We start from the raw sequence: 20,786 nt of genomic DNA on the forward strand, positions 1-20,786 counted from the left end.
GCCCCGCCGCCATGGCGCCGGCGTCGCGCTCCCGCAGCCCGCCGGCTGCCGGCCCCCAGCGCCGCGGCCGCCGCTCCCGCTCCCGCGAACGCAACGGCCTCAAGCGGCCGAGCCACCGGCGCAGCCGCAGCCGGTCCCGCGAGCGCACCCCCGGCGGGCCGCGCTCCGCCGCGCACCACGGCCACCACCACGGCAAGGCCTGGCCCGAGTACTACGAGAAGGAGAAGGAGGAGATCCTGCGGCAGAGGCGAGCGCCGGCCCCGGGCTGCCCGCGGCTGCTGGGGCGGGAGGGCGCCGGGCCCGCGGTTCGCGGGGCGCGGCGGCTGTGCCCGCGTCTCTGCGAGACTTTAAGCCCCTGCGGCCAGCCCTTGCGGCCGCCACGGCGTGAGGCGGCCGCCCCCTCGCCGCGCCGTCCGACAGGGGCACCGGGACGGACTCGGGCTCGGCTGGGCCGGGGCTCGCGCGCACCTGGTACCCACCGGCCCTCTGCGGTGTGTGGAGGCTCGCTTTTGCCTCCCGGGCGCTCCTTCTCCTTCCCACAGCTTCTGCAGGTGGTCGGTACTGGGCTCAGAATGTCGATGCGCTGGGTACGGCGCACCGGGCATCATGGGAGATGCTTTCTGTTCCAGGAGACTTAACGAGAGGGAGAGGATTGGAGAACTGGGGGCACCTGAAGTCTGGGGACTGTCGCCAAAGGTTCCCGATCCCGAGTAAGGCAGCTTCCTTCTTTCCTTGTGGCTTGATGATATCGATTACATAGCAGTTTCCTTACAGAAATGTCTCACCCTTACAGTAGTCCCTCTGCCCCACTTCACGTTGTGTCAGTTCATTTCTGAATCTACTCAGTGAAGTCATGATGCTTTTTTTCCTCTCAGACAGTTCCAGCACACCAAGGTGCAGATATGATTTGTTGTACATCAGATGACCTTTGTGTCGTGATTCTGAAAGCAGCTGCCTTGCTGCAAATCAGCTGTTTAATAGTTTACTGCAAGAATTGACTCAAAATCTAGCAGCCTGTCTCTGTCAGGGATGCACCTGTGGTCTTGAACATTAGAGACCGGTTTGTAAGCAGCAAACTTTTCCCTTGATTCAGTTCTGATGAGCATACACCGGTAGAAGACGAAGAGGCAAAATCCAAGAGTAGTTCTTCAGATTCCAGCTCAGAAGGTATTTGGTTTTCCTTACACAGCATGTTTTCAAAGTGGGAAGCCTCTGACAGCTATGATCCGCTGCTGATGCTGGTGGGAGGTTCACAGCCTCTGACTCCAGAGAGCTCCAGCTCAAAGGAGAGCCTGGCTGGGGGAGATGGGGAAACACAGAGGCTGAGGGATCTTTGTTCTCTAATGTTACCTTGTAAAACATTCCAGAGGAGAAAAAGAAAAAGAAGAAAAGGAAGAAGAAAAAGCGAAAGGCATCGAAAAGAAAGCGCAGAAAACATTCTGAGGACAGTGACAGCGAGTCAGATTCTGAGCAGAGCTCCAGTGGTAAGAGAGGAGGGGTTTGGCTGGCGTGTGTGGCACTCTGCTGCTGCTCTGAGCGCAAAGCCATGGCCGCCCTGGGCTCTTCTGAAGTGATCCTGCTGGGTTTGCTGTGTGTTTCCTGGGGCACTTGTGGTCTTCTGAATTTAGTGTCCAGTATGCATCTGTGCCAGAGATACAGTTGATGTGTTCTCACACCAAACAATACTGCAGGTACCTCTCTCAGTATTACTTGGTGCCTAAACAAAGGATCTCTGAGAAGCTGTACGTGAAGGCTTGCTGGTGGAGCCACTTGTTCACAGTGCTGTAAGCAGAGCTGACATCTGCTGCTTGCCACAGGTACAGCTAATCGTTTCTTTTCGACTTCTTTTTTCAGATGAAGATAGAAAGAAAAGCAAGAAGAAGAAAAAGAAGACCAGGAAGTAAGTTTCTGGGTTGTTGCATGTAATTCTGCCTACTTTCGGCTAGAGGGCAGCAGCACTCAGCGGCAGTGAGGAATGCTGAGTGCTCATGTCATTAGGGCTGTAAATGCTGTAGAATAGTCTTAAATTGATGGATTTTCTGTAAATCTCAAAGACTGTTCAGCATAGAGGGCTCACTGCAAGCGTAGGGAGCCACTTCCTAACGCTGTATGAAAGGCATGACAATGAATATATTGTCTCTCTTGTGCTGACAGCTGTTTTCTGTGAAAAGACAGGCAGACTTCCTCTAGCTGGAAGTTGCCTTCAGAAACTAATGAGTATGGTTCCAAGCACTTTCTTTCATCTTGCATGTTGGCAAACAGCAGGTCTGTGTTTGACTTTGTCACAGGAAGAAGTATAAGAAGAAGAAAACTAAGAAGAGCAGGAAGGAATCCAGTGATTCAAGCAGTGAAGATTCTGATGATGAAAGATTTCAAGGGGAAGATCTCTGGATCGAGAGATCAAGTAGGTTCACCTGACTTTAAACTTAGATTGAAACTTCTTGGTGTGGTTGTCATGAATTCTTTGCTAGGTGTTGCTGACCTGTGCAACTCCTCTGGGCACAAAGGGCAATGGGCACAATATCAATCTTCCTCATTATTTAATTGTTGCAGAAAATACAGAAGCTGATAGCTTGATTGGACCAGAAGCTCCCAAAACACATGCATCTCAGGATGACAGGCCTCTGAAGTGAGTATTGGTCTGTAATGGTGCTCTGCTGAAATCAAGTCAATAGCCTGAAGCTTACTGATGAGAAAGGCTCTACCAGCATCGCATGCCTCCGAGAGCAGCTCACAGACAGAAGGGCTGGTGGTGCAAGCCTTTGCCTTGGCCTGACTCCAGGTAGAAGAGTCAGGTTTGGGCTTTTTAGCCTTGATGCCATAGAAAATCAGTCGTAAGATGCCTTTATCTTACTGCTCTGAAGTACTGTGACTTTACAGCATTTTCAGTACTGTTGGACCAGAATGGATTCAGCTGGCAGTTTAAGATGATGTTGCTTGTGTTAGCCGTAAGGAAGAAACAGGCCAAAACCTGGGAAAGAGCAAGAAAGTGTGTAAGAATGCAGCTGTTGCAAGTAGTGAGCAGGGAAGCTGGATGCTTAGCTCAGACTCTGTTTGAGACTGATTGAAAGCACTGCTTTTATTTTTGAAGCTATGGACACGCTCTCCTGCCCGGCGAAGGTGCAGCCATGGCAGAGTACGTCAAAGCAGGAAAACGCATCCCCCGGAGAGGTGAAATCGGGTTGACCAGCGAAGAGATCGCGTCGTTTGAGAGCTCTGGTTATGTCATGAGTGGCAGCAGGTATGCTTTGGATGATGGTAACAGCTCAGTGAAGTTTTCAAGAGCTGCTTTCTCTGGCCAGCTGGAAGACTGCTTCCAAGCTCTGGTTGAAAGCAAGGAAGGGAAGGTGCTCTGTGTGCTTGCAGTAATCTATGCTAACCTCCCTGTTGCTATAGATAGATGATGAGGTTTTTAAAGGCAACAATTCTTTCCAGGTAATGCACTTCTATGTCAGGTGGCTCAAAGGTGTTTAGATGGCAGTGGTGATGTGCTGGCTCTTCAGTAGGAGACAAAGTGTGAGAGGTTGGCGACACTTATTTGAGTTCCAACAGGGATTTCACTTGAATTTTGGTGAGCCAGCAGCTGGCACCCTGGGGGCAGATGGGGATTCCAGCTCACCCCTAGAAGTCAGTTTGTTGCTCTGCCACGCATTTTGCTGGGATGGTTAGTGTGCAGTTTACATTCCCTAGCGTAGGTATCTTTATCTATTGCAGTGGTTTAACCCTGGCTGGGTGCCAGGTGCCCACCGAGTTATTCTATCACTCCCTCTCCTTCTCCACTGCCCTTGGTGTCTGTGGAGATGTTGTCACCACTCCCTTCTGCTGCTGCATCTCAGCACCTGCACAGCAACTTTGTGAGCAACATATTTGAGAAGAGGACAGAGGCATTAGCTCAGTCACTAGTTGGCCTGGTCAGCTGTGTGTCCATCTCAGAGCTGACTGGCACTGGCCCCGTCAGATACAGGGGAAGCTGGTGGCAACTCTTTGTTTAAAGAAGCCACCCCTTTAACCCCCCCTACCCAAACCTGGCCACACGTCTGTAAACCCCTCGGAGCGTTGTGTCCAGCTGCTGTGTGGCAGCCGAGCGGCGAGGCCGTGCTGACGCAGCTCTGCTCCCCAGGCACCGCCGGATGGAAGCCGTGCGGCTGCGCAAGGAGAACCAGATCTACAGCGCGGATGAAAAGCGAGCTCTGGCCTCCTTCAACCAGGAGGAGAGGAGGAAGAGAGAGAACAAGATCCTTGCAAGCTTTCGGGAGATGGTCTACAGAAAGACTAAGGGCAAAGAGGAAAAATAATGTGGTGTTTGAACTGTACAGCACAGACTGTGGCAAGCAGCAGCTGACCTGGCCCAGTCGTGATTTGGAGAACGCTGCAAGTGCCGCAGGGTGTTTCAGGCAGCGGAGCTGGGCCTCCCGTGTGGATTACCTGTGTCAGGGAAACAGTTACTTTCTGTCCTGTTTTCTGGGATGATTTCTTCACCAACTACAAGGAATCCCTGTGAAGTGAAAGGCTACAGAGCAGGGAAGGCAGAACAGACAGGGAGGATGAGAGGTGGCGATGCTCCGTGCTCACGTTGAGGTAGGAGGATGGCATGGGAGGGCTTTGCTGCCTGATGCTGCTAAGTGCAATGTTCCACTTATTTTGATTAATGAGAATAGCTGCCATCAGAAGCAAGCTACTAGTAACAGTAGTGACGATGAAAGGACTCTGGGATTTAAGGTCTAAGAATGTCCACGTAGGTATTTTTAATAAGTCTTTCTTTTTTCTCAAAACAGTTGAATTTTGAGACTTATAAATAGAAATGTAATTTAATACAGATGGGCTTGAGTTACTTTAAAGCAAGTAGATCGCAATTGAAGTATAAAGCAACAGTGACAGGAGGGTCTGATCTTCAGTCCTCCAAAGCTTGTAGTGAAGAACTAAGTTGCTTGCTTCTTTTTCTCCTATGTTATACATAGGTATTGGAGCAGTGGGGCAGTGGTTGGGACCCCTGGATGTACACAGGTGGTAACACAGACGTCTCTTTCAATGTATTTGAAATGCTTTTTGTCTATGGAAGTGTTCTAGATTAAAACCTTATTTTAACCTCTGTGGTATTTTAATTTAGTCTGTTTCAGCAGCATTACGTGGTTCTCTTCAAACTCTGCACTCAGAGGCCTAATCCAGGTGGTGTTTCTGTGGCAGTGATCTTTGGCTCAGCTGCCTGTTTCCAAACATAACCCCCTTAGCTTTCTTTTTCCCAAATGCTTTTAAAACCAAAGTGTTTTCCAGAGTTTGTTTTTTCCCTTTTGTTCCCTTAGATCTGTGTTATGGTTTTGGCAGCAGAGACGCTTTGTATGTTTGTGTAATGAAAATAAAAGTCATGTAACATTTGTCCTGGAGTTCTGCAGACCTGGTGTTCCTAAACAGCAAGCCCAGCCCAGCTGTCTCTTCCCCTTCACACTCCTGCTGTACCCACTCATGTAAAGGCAGCTGCCAGGTCAGCCCCTAGGTGATTTTGCACAGATTTCATGCTTTTTATGTATTCACAAAGTAGACATGCTAACAAGGAAGAGCTGTTCTTTCTTCACTGTGTTGGCTTGATTCTCCACAAAAGACCAGCAGCGTTGCTGAGGGGAACCAGAGCCTTTCATTAGAAATTCAGTCTTTCCATGAGGATTATTTTATTTTCAATTATGTCCTTTAGCCACTTTTCTCTAAACTGACACTGTTCTGGCCTGGAGGACGAAACAAAAAGAGGGGAAACGGTAAGAACAACATTGGATCCAAGTTTGGCCAGCTGTGAACTGGCCTTTAGTCACAGGGCAAGCTTATCTGCTGGGGAAAAAACACCCACCCCCTGGATCCCTGTAAAGCCAGGCACAATTTGTTATGGAGAAGGCAGATGCTTGTGGGGTGGCTCTCCATGCTGGAGGTGAAGCTACATAAGCAGGGTTATGTAGTTTTGCATTGCAAGATTTTGACAGCTTCCTCCACCTCTGCTATTATTGCAAACTTACATCAAGCTCCCTCTTTGGTTTTGGCATTAAAAAGCTTCCTAGAACCTCCCAAGTTGTGTCAGTGATGGAAGAGTAATAATGTTTACCTGTGAATCAGCCTACAGGACTCCAGAGTGAAAAACACCTCCACAGGCAAGGTCTGCAAGAGAAGAGAGATAGGGCAGAGCTCACATACAGGACCTCGAAGAGCAGACAGTTTGATTAGGTGAGAGCTGCTATCTACTTCAGAAATAACCTCTGTATTTGAACAGTGTTTCTGATACAGATTAGAATAGTTTGGGTTTAAAGCCTCTGAGTACTCTCTTGTGAAGACAAAGACGTACAGTTTTAAGCCTGTGCTAGGATACAAGATCTCTGGCCAGTGCCTATGAGCCATTGTGCTGGTCTTGGCTGGGACAGAGTTCATTTTCTTCATGGTAGCTCCTTCCAGGGCCCTGGTTTGGATTTGTGCTGGAAACAGTGCTGACAGCACAGGCATGTTTGTGCTGCTGCTGAGCAGCGCTCACCCAGAGTCCAGGCCTTTTCTGCCCCTCACCCACTCCATGAGTGAGCAGACTGAGGGGCACAAGCATTTGGGAGGGGGCACAGCTGGGACAGCTAACCCCAGGGATACCCCAGACCCCACGGGTCACACTCAGCAATAGAACTGGGGAGAGGTTGGAAGGGGGAAGGTCACTGCTCAGGGACTGTCTGGGCATTGGTTGGTTGGTGCAATTTGTTTCATTTTTTTTCCTCTTGAGCTGCAACATATTATTGTACAGGTGACAAAACTTCAGGCTGATGTGGAAAGGGGCTCTGAGACAGCATGAAGAGAGCAGGCCAGTCTGCCTCTACTGAGTCCTCATTCCATAACTCACCTCTGCTCAGCCCCACTTACAGCTGCCCAGAGTGATGGCTGTTGCTGGGAAGGGGGGAACAAGTATAAGCAGGAAACCAGATGCGGGATCTTGCCAGTTCCTGTGTTAGTCTAGTTTCTGCCAGTGTCTGTAATTTGGCAACTAAACCAGCCCCCCACTCTGTGCTCTGCTCCTCTCAGCCACTGTTTGTTAGTTTCCATCACGCTGTGTTTACATTTCTTGCTGTTTCTCTGGCAATGCTCAGGCCTCCTCCACCTCTCTCCTGAGAGCTGCCAGCTCCTGGCCAGTCTCTGCTGCCCTGGCATTTCCTTGCCTCAGGAAACCCCTCTGTACTCTTGTCCTTTAAAGGGCTGGTACATGCTCTTTCTGGGTACTTACAGCAGGTTTGACTTTGGAGAGCTCTATAACGAAGTAGACACTTGCTGTTGCTCGCGGGATGGGTTTTCTTCGTGTTGGGATGCTCCAGCAGACTCTGTAATGATATCTCTTGCAGTGCTTCAGTTCTTCTTCCCGGAGGAATTCCAACCAGTGGAGCCAGCTGTCATGAATCTCCCATGTCTGCTGAGCAAACACATCACACTATGGTTCCCTCTCTCTGGCAGAGATGATTTGAGAGGTGCTAGAAAGGAACTGAGGTGCTCTCCTTTAGCTTTTCACTCCTCAACAGCCAGAAGGTGAGACCTTCCAGAGGGGATGGGATTGTCACTCACAGAAATGTATTCTTCAATCTGCTGCCGTCCTCTCTCCACCGTGAAGTTGTTACCTGTGGTCCACTGGATATTTTTAGTGACATACTCGGTATCTAGGAGAGATAAGATGCTGCCCAGTGCCTTTGGGAAGACTCTGACACACACAAATACAGCAGGCCCAGTACCTACCTTTCTTGTTTATCTCCAGCTCTGGAAGACATTCCTCTGTCCTGCTGCTCCCACCTTCTGGGAGAATGTCCCTGGCAGTGTTTGCCTCTCCCTTTTCCATTGTCTTCACCTTTAGCAACAGAAATACACAGACACCCAGAGCGAGGGTTGAGCTTCTGAGCTGCAGGATCCACCCGAGGAACTTGAGGCTGACGAGGAAAGGCGTTGTGAGACAGAGGAAGAGCAGGGGGACGGCCTCCCTCTGCTGCGCCCTCAGTCACTCGCCTCTGCTCGGAGCGGTTGCTGTGCACGCCCCTGCCCCGAGGAGGCTGCTCCCAGGCAGGAGCGGCCGGTGCCCGGGGAGCTGCGCCCAGCCCCGGGCCGTGTCGCCGGTCCGTCCCTCCCGCGGACAGGACCCGGAGCGCCGCGGCCGTCCCGGCGGCGCGGGAGCGTCGGCTCCGTGTTGCCACGGCGAGGCGGCTGCCAGGCGACGGCAGCGCTGGGCTCCCAGCATGCGAACGGCCCCTCAGCGCCCCGCACCTCGGGAAAGCCCTGCCCGCCGCCGTGGCCCCCGGGAAGGGGAAGGTGGTACCGGCAGGATGAGGCAGCCTGAGGGGCTCTGCCTGTCTAAAGCGGCCCGGCGGACTCAGCCCGGCACAGAGGGCAGCTGCTCCTCTGGGAGGACAAGCAGGGGCTGCCACAGGGGCTCAGCTGCTGCAGGAATAAACCAGCAAAGAGTAAGGCCCGGTTTTGTGGTCTGGTAGAGAGGCTTTACCGTCTGAAGGAGTCGCAGGGGCAGTGGGGAGCTGGCTTAGCTTTGTACCAGACTGGAAAATGCCTATCAACAGGTAACACAGAGCAAGAGAACCGTAACACTTTGCTCGATGGCACGCTCTGTTCTGTGTTTCTTACGAGGTTTCCTTGTTTGATTTCATCTCCTCGGTAACAAAATTGGGAAGAACAACTGTGGCACAGGTGTCTGCTTTGAAAGGCAGGTGGGAGAAACCAACTCTGAGGATTCTGGCATAGGAATTGTGCCAGGGCATGGGGAAGCATCTGATGGAGAACTGGTCAAGAGGCTGGAAAACAGCTTAGCAACTGATGGGAAAGTCTTGTGCTGTGACCACCAGGGAGGTAAATCTTGGAACACATTGCCCTGAAGAGCTGTGTGTGTGACAGATGAGGCCCACTCACTCATTATATCTCATAAACAAAAGAGATTTCTTCCAGCTGCTGCTCAAGGCATGCTGTAAGGTGAGCACAGCCTGAGGCGTGGTGTCAAATAGAAAAGGCCTCTCTTGGCCCAAAAATTCTCCAGGGAGACACAGTCACCCAGGCAGAACAGGTCTCAAAAGAGCTGTTCAGGGCCTCTCTGTATCTGGAAGGACTATGGCAAACTCTGCCTAAAGCAGCCCTGGTTTCCTTTTCATCTGGCTGTGTGTTTTGGGAGCCCAAGGCTAGCGTGAGCCCGGGAAGCCTATCTCCTCCCGTGCTTCCTGTCTTGATCTTCACATCTTTTCCCCCTCTATTTCTTGTGCTCACAATCTTCTGCTGCTTCTCTCTCTCTAGCCAGTGCTGTAGCTCACTAGCTGGTGATAAGTGCTAGTGCTACTCTTTCATTGATTCCCGAGCTCTTTTCAGGAAAACTCTGACCTTGACAATATGTCAGGAGTCAAGCCCAAACAAAGCTGACCACATCTAGAAAGCACCAGCAGCTGGACAGCTTAATTTGCCCACATCATCTCTGAGCCTGGACACAAAGTGCCACAGAACATCAGCCATAGCTATCCCTGCTCAGGGGCACAGGCTGCAAGTCACCGTTCAGGAGTACTGACACAATCAGAAACAGCTCACTGCAACCCAAGTTGTCAGCGGATTTGTGTGTCTGAACTCAGCGTCACTTGTGCTGATGTAAATCCAGATCTCTGTTCATGTCACTGTGTTTTCTTTTCCTGCAACATTAGTGTTAGACACTCTGCAGAGAGCAGAAAACAGACTTGGCTACAGTCAGCAGAAGCAACTTCTTGCACTGCTGAGCATCCTCAGCTCCAATTTGACTGGCCATACATTAAATTGGTTTCCCTCAGTCAGGTCTGTTTTGCCCACGATGTTCCTGAGTGACCTCTCCCTATCTTTATCCCAATCCATGAGCCTTTTGTTGCATTTTCTGCCCGTCTCCAGCTGAGGAGGCGAGTGACGGAGCAGCTTTGGTGAGCACCTGTGTCCAGCCAGGGTCAAGGTACCACAGCAACACAGACACAAAGGTTGAATACATGTCTATCTTTATTAAAGAGTTAAATCATTTTATATGGATACGTAGATTCTTCCAAGTGCTGCCACTTAGTCTATGTTCTCCAGGCCCTGAAAAAGAAGATATCCGTATCCACACCATTCTCATCACTAAGTTATAAGAGAGCACAGCTAAAAAAGCATGGCTTTAAATTGTACTAAATCCTAACACAGAACAAAGCAAATCCCGGCGCACATGCCCAGGGGCAGGGCGGCTGCAGGCGCAGAGCGAGCTCCGACAGCCCCGAGAGCAACGATTGCTGACCTCAGGGCCCGTGGGAGCCCCCGGCCCAGCGCGCGGGGCTGGGGTAGCAGTGCAGGACCCCCGGCACCCCGCTCCCTCCCAGCGGCACCTGCCTTGGACACGTAGTACTTGTTGACACCCGAGAGCCGCCTGTCCCGTTCCATCAGGCTCCACTGGTACGGGTAGCGGGCCACTCTCTTCTCCTGCGGGCACGCACGGAGCCGCGTTACGGGGCTGCGGCTCCGGGGGCGCCGGGGGAGGGGCCGCGGGGGGAGCTGACCTTGCCGCCGTTGCACCAGCGGTGTATGAAGAGCGTGGAGAGGCCGGGGATGCTGAGGCAGACGCCCATGACGGCCATGCCGGGCAGGATCTCGTACCACATCGCGCCGCTCCGTCCGCCCGTCCGTCCGCCCTCCGCCGCTCCCGGCGTGCCCCGCGCGCTCCCGGCCCGCCCCGCGGCGCCGCCGTCACGGCCACAGGGGCGGGCCCGCGCCGGAACGAGCGGAACGGAGCGGAACGGGCACACAACGGCGGCGCGGCCGCAACTCAGCCCGCCCGGGCCCGGGCCCGGCTCCTGCCGGCTGCGCGCAGTGCTGGGCCCTGCCGGGAGCCGCGGTCCGCGCGGCGCGGTGCAGGCCGGGAGCCGTAGTGCCGCGGGGCGTGCCGGGAGCCGTAGTGCGGCGGGGCCGCGGGGCGTGCCGGGAGCCGTAGTGCCGCGGTGCGTGCCGGGAGCTGTAGTGCGGCGGGGCCGCGGCGCGCAGGGCGGTGGCGCAGTCGCGCGAGAGGCGCGGCGGCCGATGGGTGCGCGGCGCTGTGCGGCGGCCCCGCGATGAAGGAGGACAAGGAGAACGCCAGGCCCCGGGAGCGCCGCGGGGCCGCCGGCGGCAGCGCGGTGCCGCCGAGCACGGGGCCCGGGCCCGCCGGCGGCGCGGATGGCAGGGCCGGCGGCGCCGAGCTCGACCGCCTGGAGCGGCCGAAGGACAAGAAGGAGACGCTAAGCAAGGTGCGGCCTGCGCGCTGCTCGGGCCGCGCCCGCGGGAACGGGTCTGTCGCGCCGCCGCCCCGGGGAGGGGGCGGGGAGGGGGCGGGATGCGGCGGCGTGCGGCGGCGGCCGGCTGTCCCGCGGGCCCTCCTGACCGCCGCCGCCGTGCCGCAGGTGGTGATCCGGAGGCTGCCGCCCAGCCTGACGAAGGAGCAACTGGAGGAGCACCTCCAACCCCTGCCCGAGCACGACTACTTCGAGTTCTTCGCCAACGACTCCAGGTAGGGCCGCCCGTCCGTCCGCGGGAAGCTCCCGGGAGCTGCCGCCAGCCGGGCCCCGGAACGTGCCGCCGCCTCACCCTCGCGCTCTTCCCGGTCTTGTCTTTCTGCAGCTTGTATCCTCACATGTTTTCGAGGGCCTACATCAACTTCAAGAACCAAGAAGACATAGTCCTCTTCAGGGACCGCTTTGACGGCTATGTCTTCGTCGATCACAAAGGCAAGTGAAGGGCACCCGGCTGTGTGTTCGCGTCTTCCCTGCAGTGTGCAGTGCGTGTTAGTCGAGTTTTGGGGGGGTGGGTGTGAGCGGCCTGACCTGCCCCTTCTGATTTGTTTGGTTTTAGTGCTTTAAATGAATGTCACGTAGTATTTCAAAGAACACAGAAAATGTGCTATGCGTTGGGGAAACCATTCTGGTTCCGTTCTTCTATGTGTCTAAATCGATTCTGCGTGTATGTGTGAAACCCAGTGAAGTGTCCATGAAGGTAGTAGTGCTGTCAGTATAAACCCCAGCTGCTGAGTTACTCGGTTAATACTTGCGTTGTCATACTTGTGTATAAAGTCTGAAAAGTGAAAGTAGGTGACTGGTGCTACTGTCCAGACTAAATGAAGCTGAGGTCAGTGATGCCGCCCCCTGCTCCTCCCCTCACCTGCTCTCTGTGCATCCAACAGTGTGACTTATTTAGTGGTTGTCCTTTTTAATTCAGATTATTATCTGTTCTAATTTACAACTGAGCAACTCATCTTTGATTGATGTAACACCTGGCATTCTCTTGTATTTTGCCAGAAATTGAGGTGTGTTTCAGTTGCATTAACTTGGAGCATTCTCCTTGCATGATGAACACACAGTCTGTAGGATGAGGGCATTATGTGGTGTTGTGTAGCTCACAGTTTGGGGCAGTTTGAAATCTAGTATTTCCTTCTTGTTACAAGTCTGTGAATTTCCTGTTCTGTAAACACAGTGAGAGTGTTTAGCTTGTGAATTCTGCTGTCTCTAAAACATGGGGGTTTAACGAAATAGCTTTTAAAAGATCAGATTTATTTTATGGTGTACAAGTATTCTGCCTCTTCTAGTATTGCATATCTATCATGAGGCTTATGTTCCTTCTTTAGATGAGAACAATATACTCTATGTCTGCTTCATCTTTATTTCAATGTGTTTTCCCTCTCTTCCTAACAGGTCAGGAATATGCTGCCATAGTTGAGTTTGCACCTTTCCAAAAAGCTGCAAAGAAGAAGAGTAAGAAAAAGGATGCCAAAACTGGAACTATCGAAGACGGTATAACAGCTGGCTAGTTTGTGTTGCATGTGTAGACTTGAAAGTCCTACCAGGAATTTGAATATAATGTTTTGACTGTGGCACTGTAGTTTATCAATAGAATGTTTGCCTAATTATATGTGAAGCTCATGAGCACTGCATTGTCAGCTGCAAATCTGTTAAATGTGATAGTCCAAACGTAATGCAGCAGCTCATTTGAGAGCTGCCAGCTTATGAAAAGGTGACACATAATCAACACAACTTATGCAGATCTAAGCAAGACTTCCAGCAGTGTGCAATCCAAACTCTTTTCATGCTACAGTGTATCTTTTCTTGTTTTCCCCTTTTTGTTTTCTTTTGTTTGTTTTCCCCCTTCCCTGTAGACCCAGAGTATAAGAAGTTTTTGGAAAGTTACAGTGCAGATGATGAAAAATTAACCTCCACTCCTGAAACTTTGTTGGAGGAAATAGAGGCAAGAAACAAGGAGTTAATAGGTATGGAAATCCATGTACTGCAGTTATGTTTTCCTAGAGCACAAATAAATGTATGTGGTGTAATTTGAAGCTGTGATTTCTCAACCTTGAGGAGACTGAATTCTTTTGTGTTCTTGCTTAGCATTTGTTAAACCTTTAGGCTGGTATTATTCAGTGTATTTTATGTTGCTCCCATGCTCTAAACTCTGAAGTTTTGTATGGTAACCTTCTTTCCTGTACTAAGCTGCTTGTCAGATGTTTGTTAGCCAAACTAGGCTGCGGAGTGGCTGTGTCAGTGAAATGCCGTGATGTTTAATGCAAAATGCCCTGAGCAGTGATGTTCCACACAGACTCAAGTGAAGGGATATTGTGGTTGGGTAAAACACCACAAAACAGTTCAGAATGCTCTTTTTAAGTGAGTTACAGGCATCTCTTTCAAAGCAAGAGAATCTGTAGAAGATGCAGCCTGAGTTTCCTTTTTCATAGGTGTGTGCTGGGTATTGTATTGGTGTGCTCTGGAAGTGTATAGAACCCTCACAGTTGCTGCAGTTCAGGGATGGGGTTGGAATAATTGTTTCACTGCTGTGCTGCTGTGTGTGAGAGGAGAGGCTGCATAAGGCTTCTTCATTTCATATACAATTTTGTTGCAAGTATTGCATTATTGGATAAGGCATATTGTTTACATTTGTTTTATATATTCTCCAGCTAAAAAGACTACTCCTTTATTGAACTTCTTGAAAAATAAACAGGTAAGAATTGCCTCCAGAGTCTTCTTGTACAGTTTGCTTGTTTAAAGCTCGAGTGTGTATATTGCAGTGTGCATAGTGATACTTTTCTGCCCTGCCTTTTGAAGAAGCAGCTTTTGACCCAACTGACTTGTTACCACCTGGTTCACATATTTTAAGCTACCAGAAGGCTGCCTTGGTAGGAATAGTGGTGCTTTCTGTGCATTCTGGTCATGGCCAAATGTCTCTTGTGCTGCCAAACCAAATCCCGTGTTAATGCTTTCATTTTTAATGCAGCTACAGCTGAGGTCCTCGTAGATGATTTTCTCCTGGCACTTAATCTCATTTTAACTGTTGTAAATGGAGAAAAGTCACAGTTGGGGTAGATTCAATTAAAATTAGAATGATAAAGGCTGATGTTAGTGTTGTATTTGTTGTTTTTTTTAAGACAGTACAAGGCTTATGAGCAAGAAAAAAAAGATGAGATGCTGCTGTAACATGTTCAAGTTCACAACAGAAAAATAGAGCCAACAGTATTTTTTTTGTAGTAGGAGCGGTTTTGAGGTGATGAGTTGTTTGGTGGTGAAATACTTTATCACTTTGTGGCAGGATGTCTTGTTAAGCTTAAAAGGATGTTTTCCAGTGTTGAAGTACACTATTTCTCTTTGCTTTGACACACGCAGAGACTGAGAGAAGAAAAGAGAGAGGAGAGGAGGAGGAGAGAATTGGAAAGAAAACGACAAAGAGAAGAGGAAAGAAGAAAATGGAAAGAGGAGGAGAGAAGGAAGAGAAAAGAAGCAGAAAAACTGAAGAAAGTAGACAGATGCCCAGAAAAAGAAAGAGACAGATCAAAAGAAGAACCAAAGATTAAGGTCTAGAACAGTTCTTTATTATAAACTGTTACATTCCCTTTCCCCTAATATTTGTATATCAGTCTCTCAAAATGTGCTTTGAGTATTGTGTGAAGAATCACATGAGTTTGATGTTAGTAAATTAGCACTTTTTTGTAACATTCAATATTAGGCATTGTAAAGGTTTACATGCTGTAATGCTTCATAGTGATATTTAAAGCTCTTGTCACGTGACTGTTGTACATGCTGTGGAAAACAGAATTGTGAATTCACTCTGGAATGGAGACTAAGCTTTCAAAAATGGCCTGCTTTAGGAGAAAAATCCTAGTCTGCTCTGTGGGTTACGCTTACTCATACACTCCAGCTTTTAGAAGTACTAGAATTTGCAGTAATTAATGTTTATTTCTTACTGGACTTGTGCTTCCTTTGATGCAATTACGGTGTTGTGCCAGACAATATGTATTAGAGTGAGCTTTTTAGTTGAGACTTCTGTTTTCTTTGTAGCTGCTTAAGAAGCCTGAAAAAGATGAAAAAGACTTGGAGAAAAAAGAAAAATCCAAGAAACTGGAAAAAGAGACTCTGAGGGAGGAAAAAAATGCGAGTAGTGCATCTGCCAAACGATCTGATGGGGAGACAAAGGAAGAGAAGGCAAAAAAGTATTCCAGTACTTGCTATAAATCTATATATGTGTATCTAACTTGTTTCCTGATGGTACTGAGGCTTAGGCTGCTCTGCCATGATCATGCTTTGAAATTCCTTTCAAATTAGTTTCCTGATGCTAGGCATGGGATGTGTTCTCTGGGGCAGTGCACATGCCTGTGGTTCCAGAAAGCTGAGGGAGTGACCTGACAACTCTTCGCTAGTGGACAAACTTTAGTTTTTCTTTGCAGCTTGCTGTAGGAACTCAGCAAAAGAAGCCCAGGTGTAGGTGAGCACTCCCGTTGCAATGAGAGAATTCTACCCACAGCAAGAGGAGAGGGTTGCTCCAGTTACTAGTCCCTTTAAGTCTTGTAAAATGTCAAAGTGGAAAGAGTCGATCTCAACAGCTCCACCATCTGCTCAAGGTTCAGCTCTGCCATGTGAGGAATAGAGATGAGAGAGAGACATTCAGGTGTTTTCCAAACACCTGAGGCTAGAGGAGGCTCAGCCAGCCGTTCGAGGAGGAGGTTAGGAAATCACAGAATCACAGTGCTAGTGAAATGCTAGTGCTCAGCACCACCTCTGGTTATCGTGCATGACTCGGGTTATTGCAGCTTCCCAAAAGCTCCCTAGAACCTACCAGTGTCCCGTCTTCGTATTGCCGGTTTACACCAGTATTACATTAATCTCCCAGCTCCATTCGGGGAATCTTTTGAGCTTAATTTTCAGTTTTGTTTTCATACAGATCAGAAGATGAGTGTGTAAAGGACTACAGGGACCGAGATAGAGATTTTGAAAGAGACAGAGAATATGAGAGAGCACAGAGGGAGAAACTGAGACGCCAAGAAGAGGAGCGTCGGAGGCAGAAAGAGCGCTTTGAGAAAGAGAAGGTTTTTAGAAGAAAAGAGGAAGAGGTGAAAAAGGAGAGAGACTTACTCAGAGAAAAGGGAAAGAAAAGTGATCTTACAGACTTTACCAGCAGCATGGACAAAGCTGAGAAAGTAACCAAAGACGATAAAAAGGAGGATACCATTAAGAGGGACCGTATCAGAAACAAGGTGCTGCATTTCTTTAATTCCTCTGTTGGTTCGTAGGGATTGGTCTGTGGTTTTTAGCGTAAAAGCACTTCCAGGAAAGAACCATGTGGTTTCTCTGTTGAAACTTCTCCCTGTTCTGGTTAACAAACTCTGCTAGAAACTTTGCCCATTTTTCCACCCTAAACTTTGCTAAACTGTTTGTAGTATTTCTTGTTGCTACATAAGTATTAAGCCAAGACAACCTGGGCTAAATTATAAAGACAATGATCTCTTGTCATTTGCTGACTAGTGCTGGACCTTTAAGGTGTCAGTCGAGCATCAGCAATGCTCTATCTCTGCTGATTCTATACATGCCTGAAAATACATCTCAAAGCAGGAGTGTGATTAAATAGATTCTCCAAAACAGGGACACAGCTGCTACATGCAGAATATGGCAGTTCTGTATATTCGAGGAATAATGCCTTGAGTTTTATCTGCTCTGCAAATGTGTTTTTGCAGCAAGTTGTGACAAGTTTTCCAAGTCATTCAAAGCTTTATTGGGTACAAATGAAAGTTGAGGTTTTGAAGAAGCTTTGATGTTGGCCTCTATTCTGAGAGAAGGTGAACTGAACTCATCTCAAGAGAAAACTCTTTACAAGTAACTTGAGCTAGGTGCTGTGTTCTCTCTGGCTCAGACAGGGACGTTGCCTTACAACAGAGTCAACCTTGGTTTGAGACAGCTGAAGTTACATTGCCAGTGTGGTGGGATAATTTAACTTACAAGACCTTGAAAAGTTGAATCTGAACCATTTCTAGTATCACTGATGCCATAATAACCACGACAGCACAGGGCTGGGAAAGAGTCTAAATAGTTCTGATTTATTTCAGGATCGTCCAGCAATGCAGCTGTACCAGCCAGGAGCCCGAAGCCGAAGCAGGTTGTGTCAGTATGAAGACAGTGCTGCAAAGCCCACAGAGCAGGGGGTGGATAAGAAGCAAGAGAGTGAGAGCAGTAATACAAAGGAAGAGGAGTGACTCGCATGCAAGCCTTATGTGTTCTGACTGTCTGTGCAGCCAAAGAGCATGTACTACGCAATCCAGAAGTGCCTTCGAAGCGAAGAAGGAACAAAGGAAGAAGAGGGGGCATTGTGCTGTTGGATGTTTCTGGTTAAAGCACCTCAGTTGTAGATTCGGCATTTGAAATGTGTTCTCATTGTATTTTCAGTTATTTGAATTTCTTTTCCCAGCCTCTAACTGCAACAGAGAAGAGCATCTTTGCAAAGTAGAAAGACTTTATGGCCTTAAGTATGATAATAAATGAGTCATGTGGTCAGGAGATGACACCTGGATCTAAAGCCAGAGCGTTGCTGTGAAGCGCTCGGAGTCGCTGTGCGACCACTCGCCGCAGAGCAGGCTTGGAGTTGCCAGAGCTCACACTGGTGTTGCTGGGTTGTGTGGTGCTCCTCCCCGAGGCGACGGTAGTCAAAGCATGTCAGTCTGGCACTGAGACGGGCACGCAGGCCCCGGCTGAGGAGGCTGCAGGGAGGGGAGCCCTGGGCCTGGCAGAGCTCTGGCATGACAGTGGTGGTGTTAGGGAGGGAGACACCTTCCTGTGCAGGGGTTCTCTGCATAAAGTACCTAGGTTGGAGTGTATGAATAAGCTGGCTTAAGCTTGGAATACTTCTTGACAAGTTCTCATGTAAAGTCTGCCTACGTTGCACTGCTGATTGAGTCAAATGTAGCTGGTTTGAGCATCCTGTTCTTTTCCAGCCTTCTCCCTGCCCTACACTCTGAGTGTTCCCCGCTCCTGCCCTCGGGGTGCTGCGTCGTCTTCCCTCGTAACCTGAAGTATTGTTTTACAGCCCAGACACAGCTGTCGCCAGTAGCCAATGTTAGCCATAGCTCCTTTGTACTGAAACCAATAAAGGTGGAAGAAAGCGTCCGGCCGCCCGTCCCTGCGCCGCCACGTCAGGGGCCGCCCGCCCCCGCGCCGCGCCTCCCGCCCCGCCCCTTCCCTTCCGCCGCTTCCGCCGCCGCCATCGCAGCGAGCGCCCGCAGCTCCGCGCCATGGTGAGACCATCGGCCGCCATCCGCCCCAGCCCTCCCGCCCCTGCCGCCTGCCTGGGGGTTCCCGGGGAGCAGGCGGCGCGGGGCGGCGCGGAGGGAGGAGCTGGAGGGCCCCGGCGCGCCCGTCCCCTCCTTGGCCTGCCCGGGCCTGGCCGCCTGCCGCCGCCTCCCCGCGCGGGCCGGGCCGAGCCGCGCCCGCAGCAGCGCACACGCGGCCGCCGCGGCTCGGCTCCCGCTTTGCTCACGGTCGCTCTCTCTTCCAGTCGTCCCACAAGACGTTCAAGATCAAGCGCTTCCTCGCCAAGAAGCAGAAGCAGAACCGGCCGATCCCGCAGTGGATCCGCATGAAGACGGGCAATAAGATCAGGTAAGACGCTGTGTGGCTGTGGCGTGCGGCCGGCGGGCACACGGGCTCTGCAGCAGCGCGTCTGTGCGACGGGCCCTGGAGTTAGGAGCCGACTGTATAAAAGCGGTGGTGCCAGCAGAAGCGTTGTGTGGCAGTGGATTCCACAGGAGCATGCTAGTGCAGGTGCATAACCCCACGCACTGCTGTTGGCCTGTGGCCTCTGTTAAAGTGGTGTGGCACTTATACATCATTTCCTGCTGCAGCAGATCAGCTCAGTCCTCTACGGTGAAGCTATGTGTGTGGATGTGTACCTGAACTTTCGCCCTGCTAACTTCTGTTTCTGACCTTCCCAGCACCTTTCCTTATCTCGTAGCTGTCTTTTGGAGCCCTTGCGTTTTCAGGCCACAGCACCTCACTGAGCACGGGTGTTCTGAGGTACAGAAGGCTGTATGTGAGGGAGCCAAGGGCTTCTTGGGTGTAGGGGAGATAAAATGGATAGTATGAGATCCTTGAGCTGTGGCTGTAGAGTTAAGGTGCAGCAGTTCCTTTTTGTTTGCCTCTACTGGTTTTTTATCAATAATTGCATTTAGCAAAATGCAAGAAGAGTGCTGCAAAACGTGAGGTGAATAAATGTGAGGCTTGCAGAAGGTGGTGCACATACGAGCCTTCTGGTTTGAAAGCTTCAGCCGGGGCAGTTTGGGTGCTTGCACCGTGCAGGTGGCTTTTTATCTCTTGTTCTCCCGTGATGAGACTTTTTAAGGGAACAGTATTCTTTCTCTAAGATCCATTTTTGTCCTCAGTAGTGGGGAGTGTCAGCAGCAGTAGCTGTTCGGAGCAGTGAAACACACAGAATCACCAGGTTCTGTTGCCATTTCTTCTCTCTTGTAGGAAAGATCAGTGTTTTGTGTCCTAAAACATATCCTTATCTTCCAGAGACTGACTTTTAATACCCTTCAGTCCCTCAGCTGCTGATGAGATGTATCCACATGGTGTGCCAAAGCAGGCTGCAATTACAGTGCTCCATTCTGTGGGAGCACTGCCATTGTCCTGCTGAGAGCAGCTCTTGTTAAAACTGTCTATGGTTTCACCTGTACAGTGGGGAAACTGTTGGTTCTTAACAAGTACATGGTCATCCCTGAATCTGCTGTCCTGGAAGAGGGCCTTCTCCAGGCGCTGCTCTGCTTTCCTATTTTGAGCAGAAATGATAGTTTTTGTGTTAGACTGCAAACTAAACCTAAGAGGTAGTTTCCATGATCATTGGACCGTTGATCCAAGATCCTAGGTCTCTGAAAGAGGAGGGAGGAGGGATATTCACCCCTCGGTGCTGATGCATCTTTGCAGGCAGTTCTGTCTCTCGCAGGTTTAGATTCTGTGGCAGTAATGGGCAAGTTGGTTAATGAATGAAGAAAGTAACCAGAGATGGGCACTTCTTAAGAAAGAGTCCAGAGCTGATGGTTGTTGTCAGCTTCCCACTACAGCACATGAGGTTTGCTCTTCTTTGCTGTTGAGCTCCTTCAGGGTGGTTAGTCCATGTGGATCCTCAGAGGTATGTATGTGCCCTTTGCTAATTTCCCTGCTTTTTTCTTAGGTACAACTCCAAAAGGAGACACTGGAGAAGGACCAAACTGGGCTTGTAAGAGAGTGTCCCCTGGGAGCTCTAATTCAAACTCGTCTTTCTGCTGTGTTGGGCCACCCCCAAGGGATTCCCTCACTAGCGTTGGACTGCAGTCCCCGTGGTTTCGGGTGGTGTTACAAGCTAGTCTGGGATGTCGATGTTAATGAGGAAAATCTTCAAGTCATTTGCATCTGAAGCATGAAGACTGTGTTTGATTAGTGTTCTTCTTTCAGGCACCATCATGAGTAGTGACAGTGTACAGGTTTACTAATAAATACGGACCTGAATGA

At 50.1% G+C, this 20,786-nt stretch overlaps 4 protein-coding genes, 1 long non-coding RNA gene and 1 other non-coding gene across 6 annotated transcripts; 4 read left to right on the forward strand and 2 right to left on the reverse strand.

Annotated features, from left to right (window-relative positions):
* The first annotated feature begins 11 nt into the window (after positions 1–11).
* On the forward strand, positions 12–4,378 carry NKAP (NFKB activating protein). Its single transcript, XM_062006934.1, has 9 exons — positions 12–247; positions 630–710; positions 1,094–1,167; positions 1,368–1,484; positions 1,855–1,900; positions 2,289–2,404; positions 2,554–2,629; positions 3,092–3,241; positions 4,121–4,378. Exons 1-9 carry the CDS (start codon positions 12–14, stop codon positions 4,293–4,295), a joined length of 1,071 nt encoding a protein of 356 aa, XP_061862918.1. The 3' UTR covers positions 4,296–4,378.
* A 1,252-nt stretch (positions 4,379–5,630) lies between these two features.
* LOC133626609 (uncharacterized) lies at positions 5,631–7,304 on the reverse strand. The gene is made up of 3 exons (XR_009819665.1): positions 7,235–7,304; positions 6,086–6,138; positions 5,631–5,717 (listed from the first exon to the last, which is right to left on the reverse strand). It is a non-coding gene; the product is annotated as an uncharacterized LOC133626609 (long non-coding RNA).
* Positions 7,305–9,978: 2,674 nt separating this feature from the next.
* On the reverse strand, positions 9,979–10,872 carry NDUFA1 (NADH:ubiquinone oxidoreductase subunit A1). Its single transcript, XM_062006445.1, has 3 exons — positions 10,527–10,872; positions 10,360–10,449; positions 9,979–10,074 (listed from the first exon to the last, which is right to left on the reverse strand). The coding sequence occupies exons 1-3, from the start codon at positions 10,626–10,628 to the stop codon at positions 10,054–10,056; spliced, it is 213 nt and encodes a 70-aa protein (XP_061862429.1). The 5' UTR covers positions 10,629–10,872; the 3' UTR covers positions 9,979–10,053.
* Positions 10,873–10,979: 107 nt separating this feature from the next.
* Positions 10,980–17,817, forward strand: UPF3B (UPF3B regulator of nonsense mediated mRNA decay). The gene is made up of 10 exons (XM_062006443.1): positions 10,980–11,249; positions 11,403–11,509; positions 11,620–11,726; positions 12,687–12,785; positions 13,148–13,258; positions 13,943–13,986; positions 14,646–14,834; positions 15,318–15,469; positions 16,198–16,510; positions 17,357–17,817. The coding sequence occupies exons 1-10, from the start codon at positions 11,076–11,078 to the stop codon at positions 17,501–17,503; spliced, it is 1,443 nt and encodes a 480-aa protein (XP_061862427.1). The 5' UTR covers positions 10,980–11,075; the 3' UTR covers positions 17,504–17,817.
* An 89-nt stretch (positions 17,818–17,906) lies between these two features.
* On the forward strand, positions 17,907–20,786 carry RPL39 (ribosomal protein L39). The gene is made up of 3 exons (XM_062006446.1): positions 17,907–18,538; positions 18,799–18,902; positions 20,470–20,786. The coding sequence occupies exons 1-3, from the start codon at positions 18,536–18,538 to the stop codon at positions 20,516–20,518; spliced, it is 156 nt and encodes a 51-aa protein (XP_061862430.1). The 5' UTR covers positions 17,907–18,535; the 3' UTR covers positions 20,519–20,786.
* LOC133626658 (small nucleolar RNA SNORA69) lies at positions 19,878–20,010 on the forward strand. The gene has a single exon (XR_009819709.1). It is a non-coding gene; the product is annotated as a small nucleolar RNA SNORA69 (small nucleolar RNA).

The sequence above is a fragment of the Colius striatus genome, chromosome 13, assembly GCF_028858725.1.
Source record: "Colius striatus isolate bColStr4 chromosome 13, bColStr4.1.hap1, whole genome shotgun sequence".
Classification (NCBI taxonomy): domain Eukaryota; kingdom Metazoa; phylum Chordata; class Aves; order Coliiformes; family Coliidae; genus Colius; species Colius striatus.

Excerpts from the sequence above, each read along its gene's own strand:
- NKAP (XM_062006934.1), top strand. The coding sequence starts at position 12 with ATGGCGCCGGCGTCGCGCTCCCGCAGCCCGCCGGCTGCCGGCCCCCAG. Across the intron at positions 248-629 it reads GAGGAGATCCTGCGGCAGAG|GAGACTTAACGAGAGGGAGA; the intron begins GCGAGCGCCGGC and ends TTTCTGTTCCAG. Across the intron at positions 3,242-4,120 it reads TATGTCATGAGTGGCAGCAG|GCACCGCCGGATGGAAGCCG; the intron begins GTATGCTTTGGA and ends TCTGCTCCCCAG.
- NDUFA1 (XM_062006445.1), bottom strand. The coding sequence starts at position 10,628 with ATGTGGTACGAGATCCTGCCCGGCATGGCCGTCATGGGCGTCTGCCTC. Across the intron at positions 10,450-10,526 it reads GCTGGTGCAACGGCGGCAAG|GAGAAGAGAGTGGCCCGCTA; the intron begins GTCAGCTCCCCC and ends GCGTGCCCGCAG. Across the intron at positions 10,075-10,359 it reads ACAAGTACTACGTGTCCAAG|GGCCTGGAGAACATAGACTA; the intron begins GCAGGTGCCGCT and ends CTTCTTTTTCAG.
- UPF3B (XM_062006443.1), top strand. The coding sequence starts at position 11,076 with ATGAAGGAGGACAAGGAGAACGCCAGGCCCCGGGAGCGCCGCGGGGCC. Across the intron at positions 11,510-11,619 it reads TTCTTCGCCAACGACTCCAG|CTTGTATCCTCACATGTTTT; the intron begins GTAGGGCCGCCC and ends GTCTTTCTGCAG. Across the intron at positions 13,987-14,645 it reads ACTTCTTGAAAAATAAACAG|AGACTGAGAGAAGAAAAGAG; the intron begins GTAAGAATTGCC and ends TGACACACGCAG.
- RPL39 (XM_062006446.1), top strand. Across the intron at positions 18,903-20,469 it reads AAGACGGGCAATAAGATCAG|GTACAACTCCAAAAGGAGAC; the intron begins GTAAGACGCTGT and ends CTTTTTTCTTAG.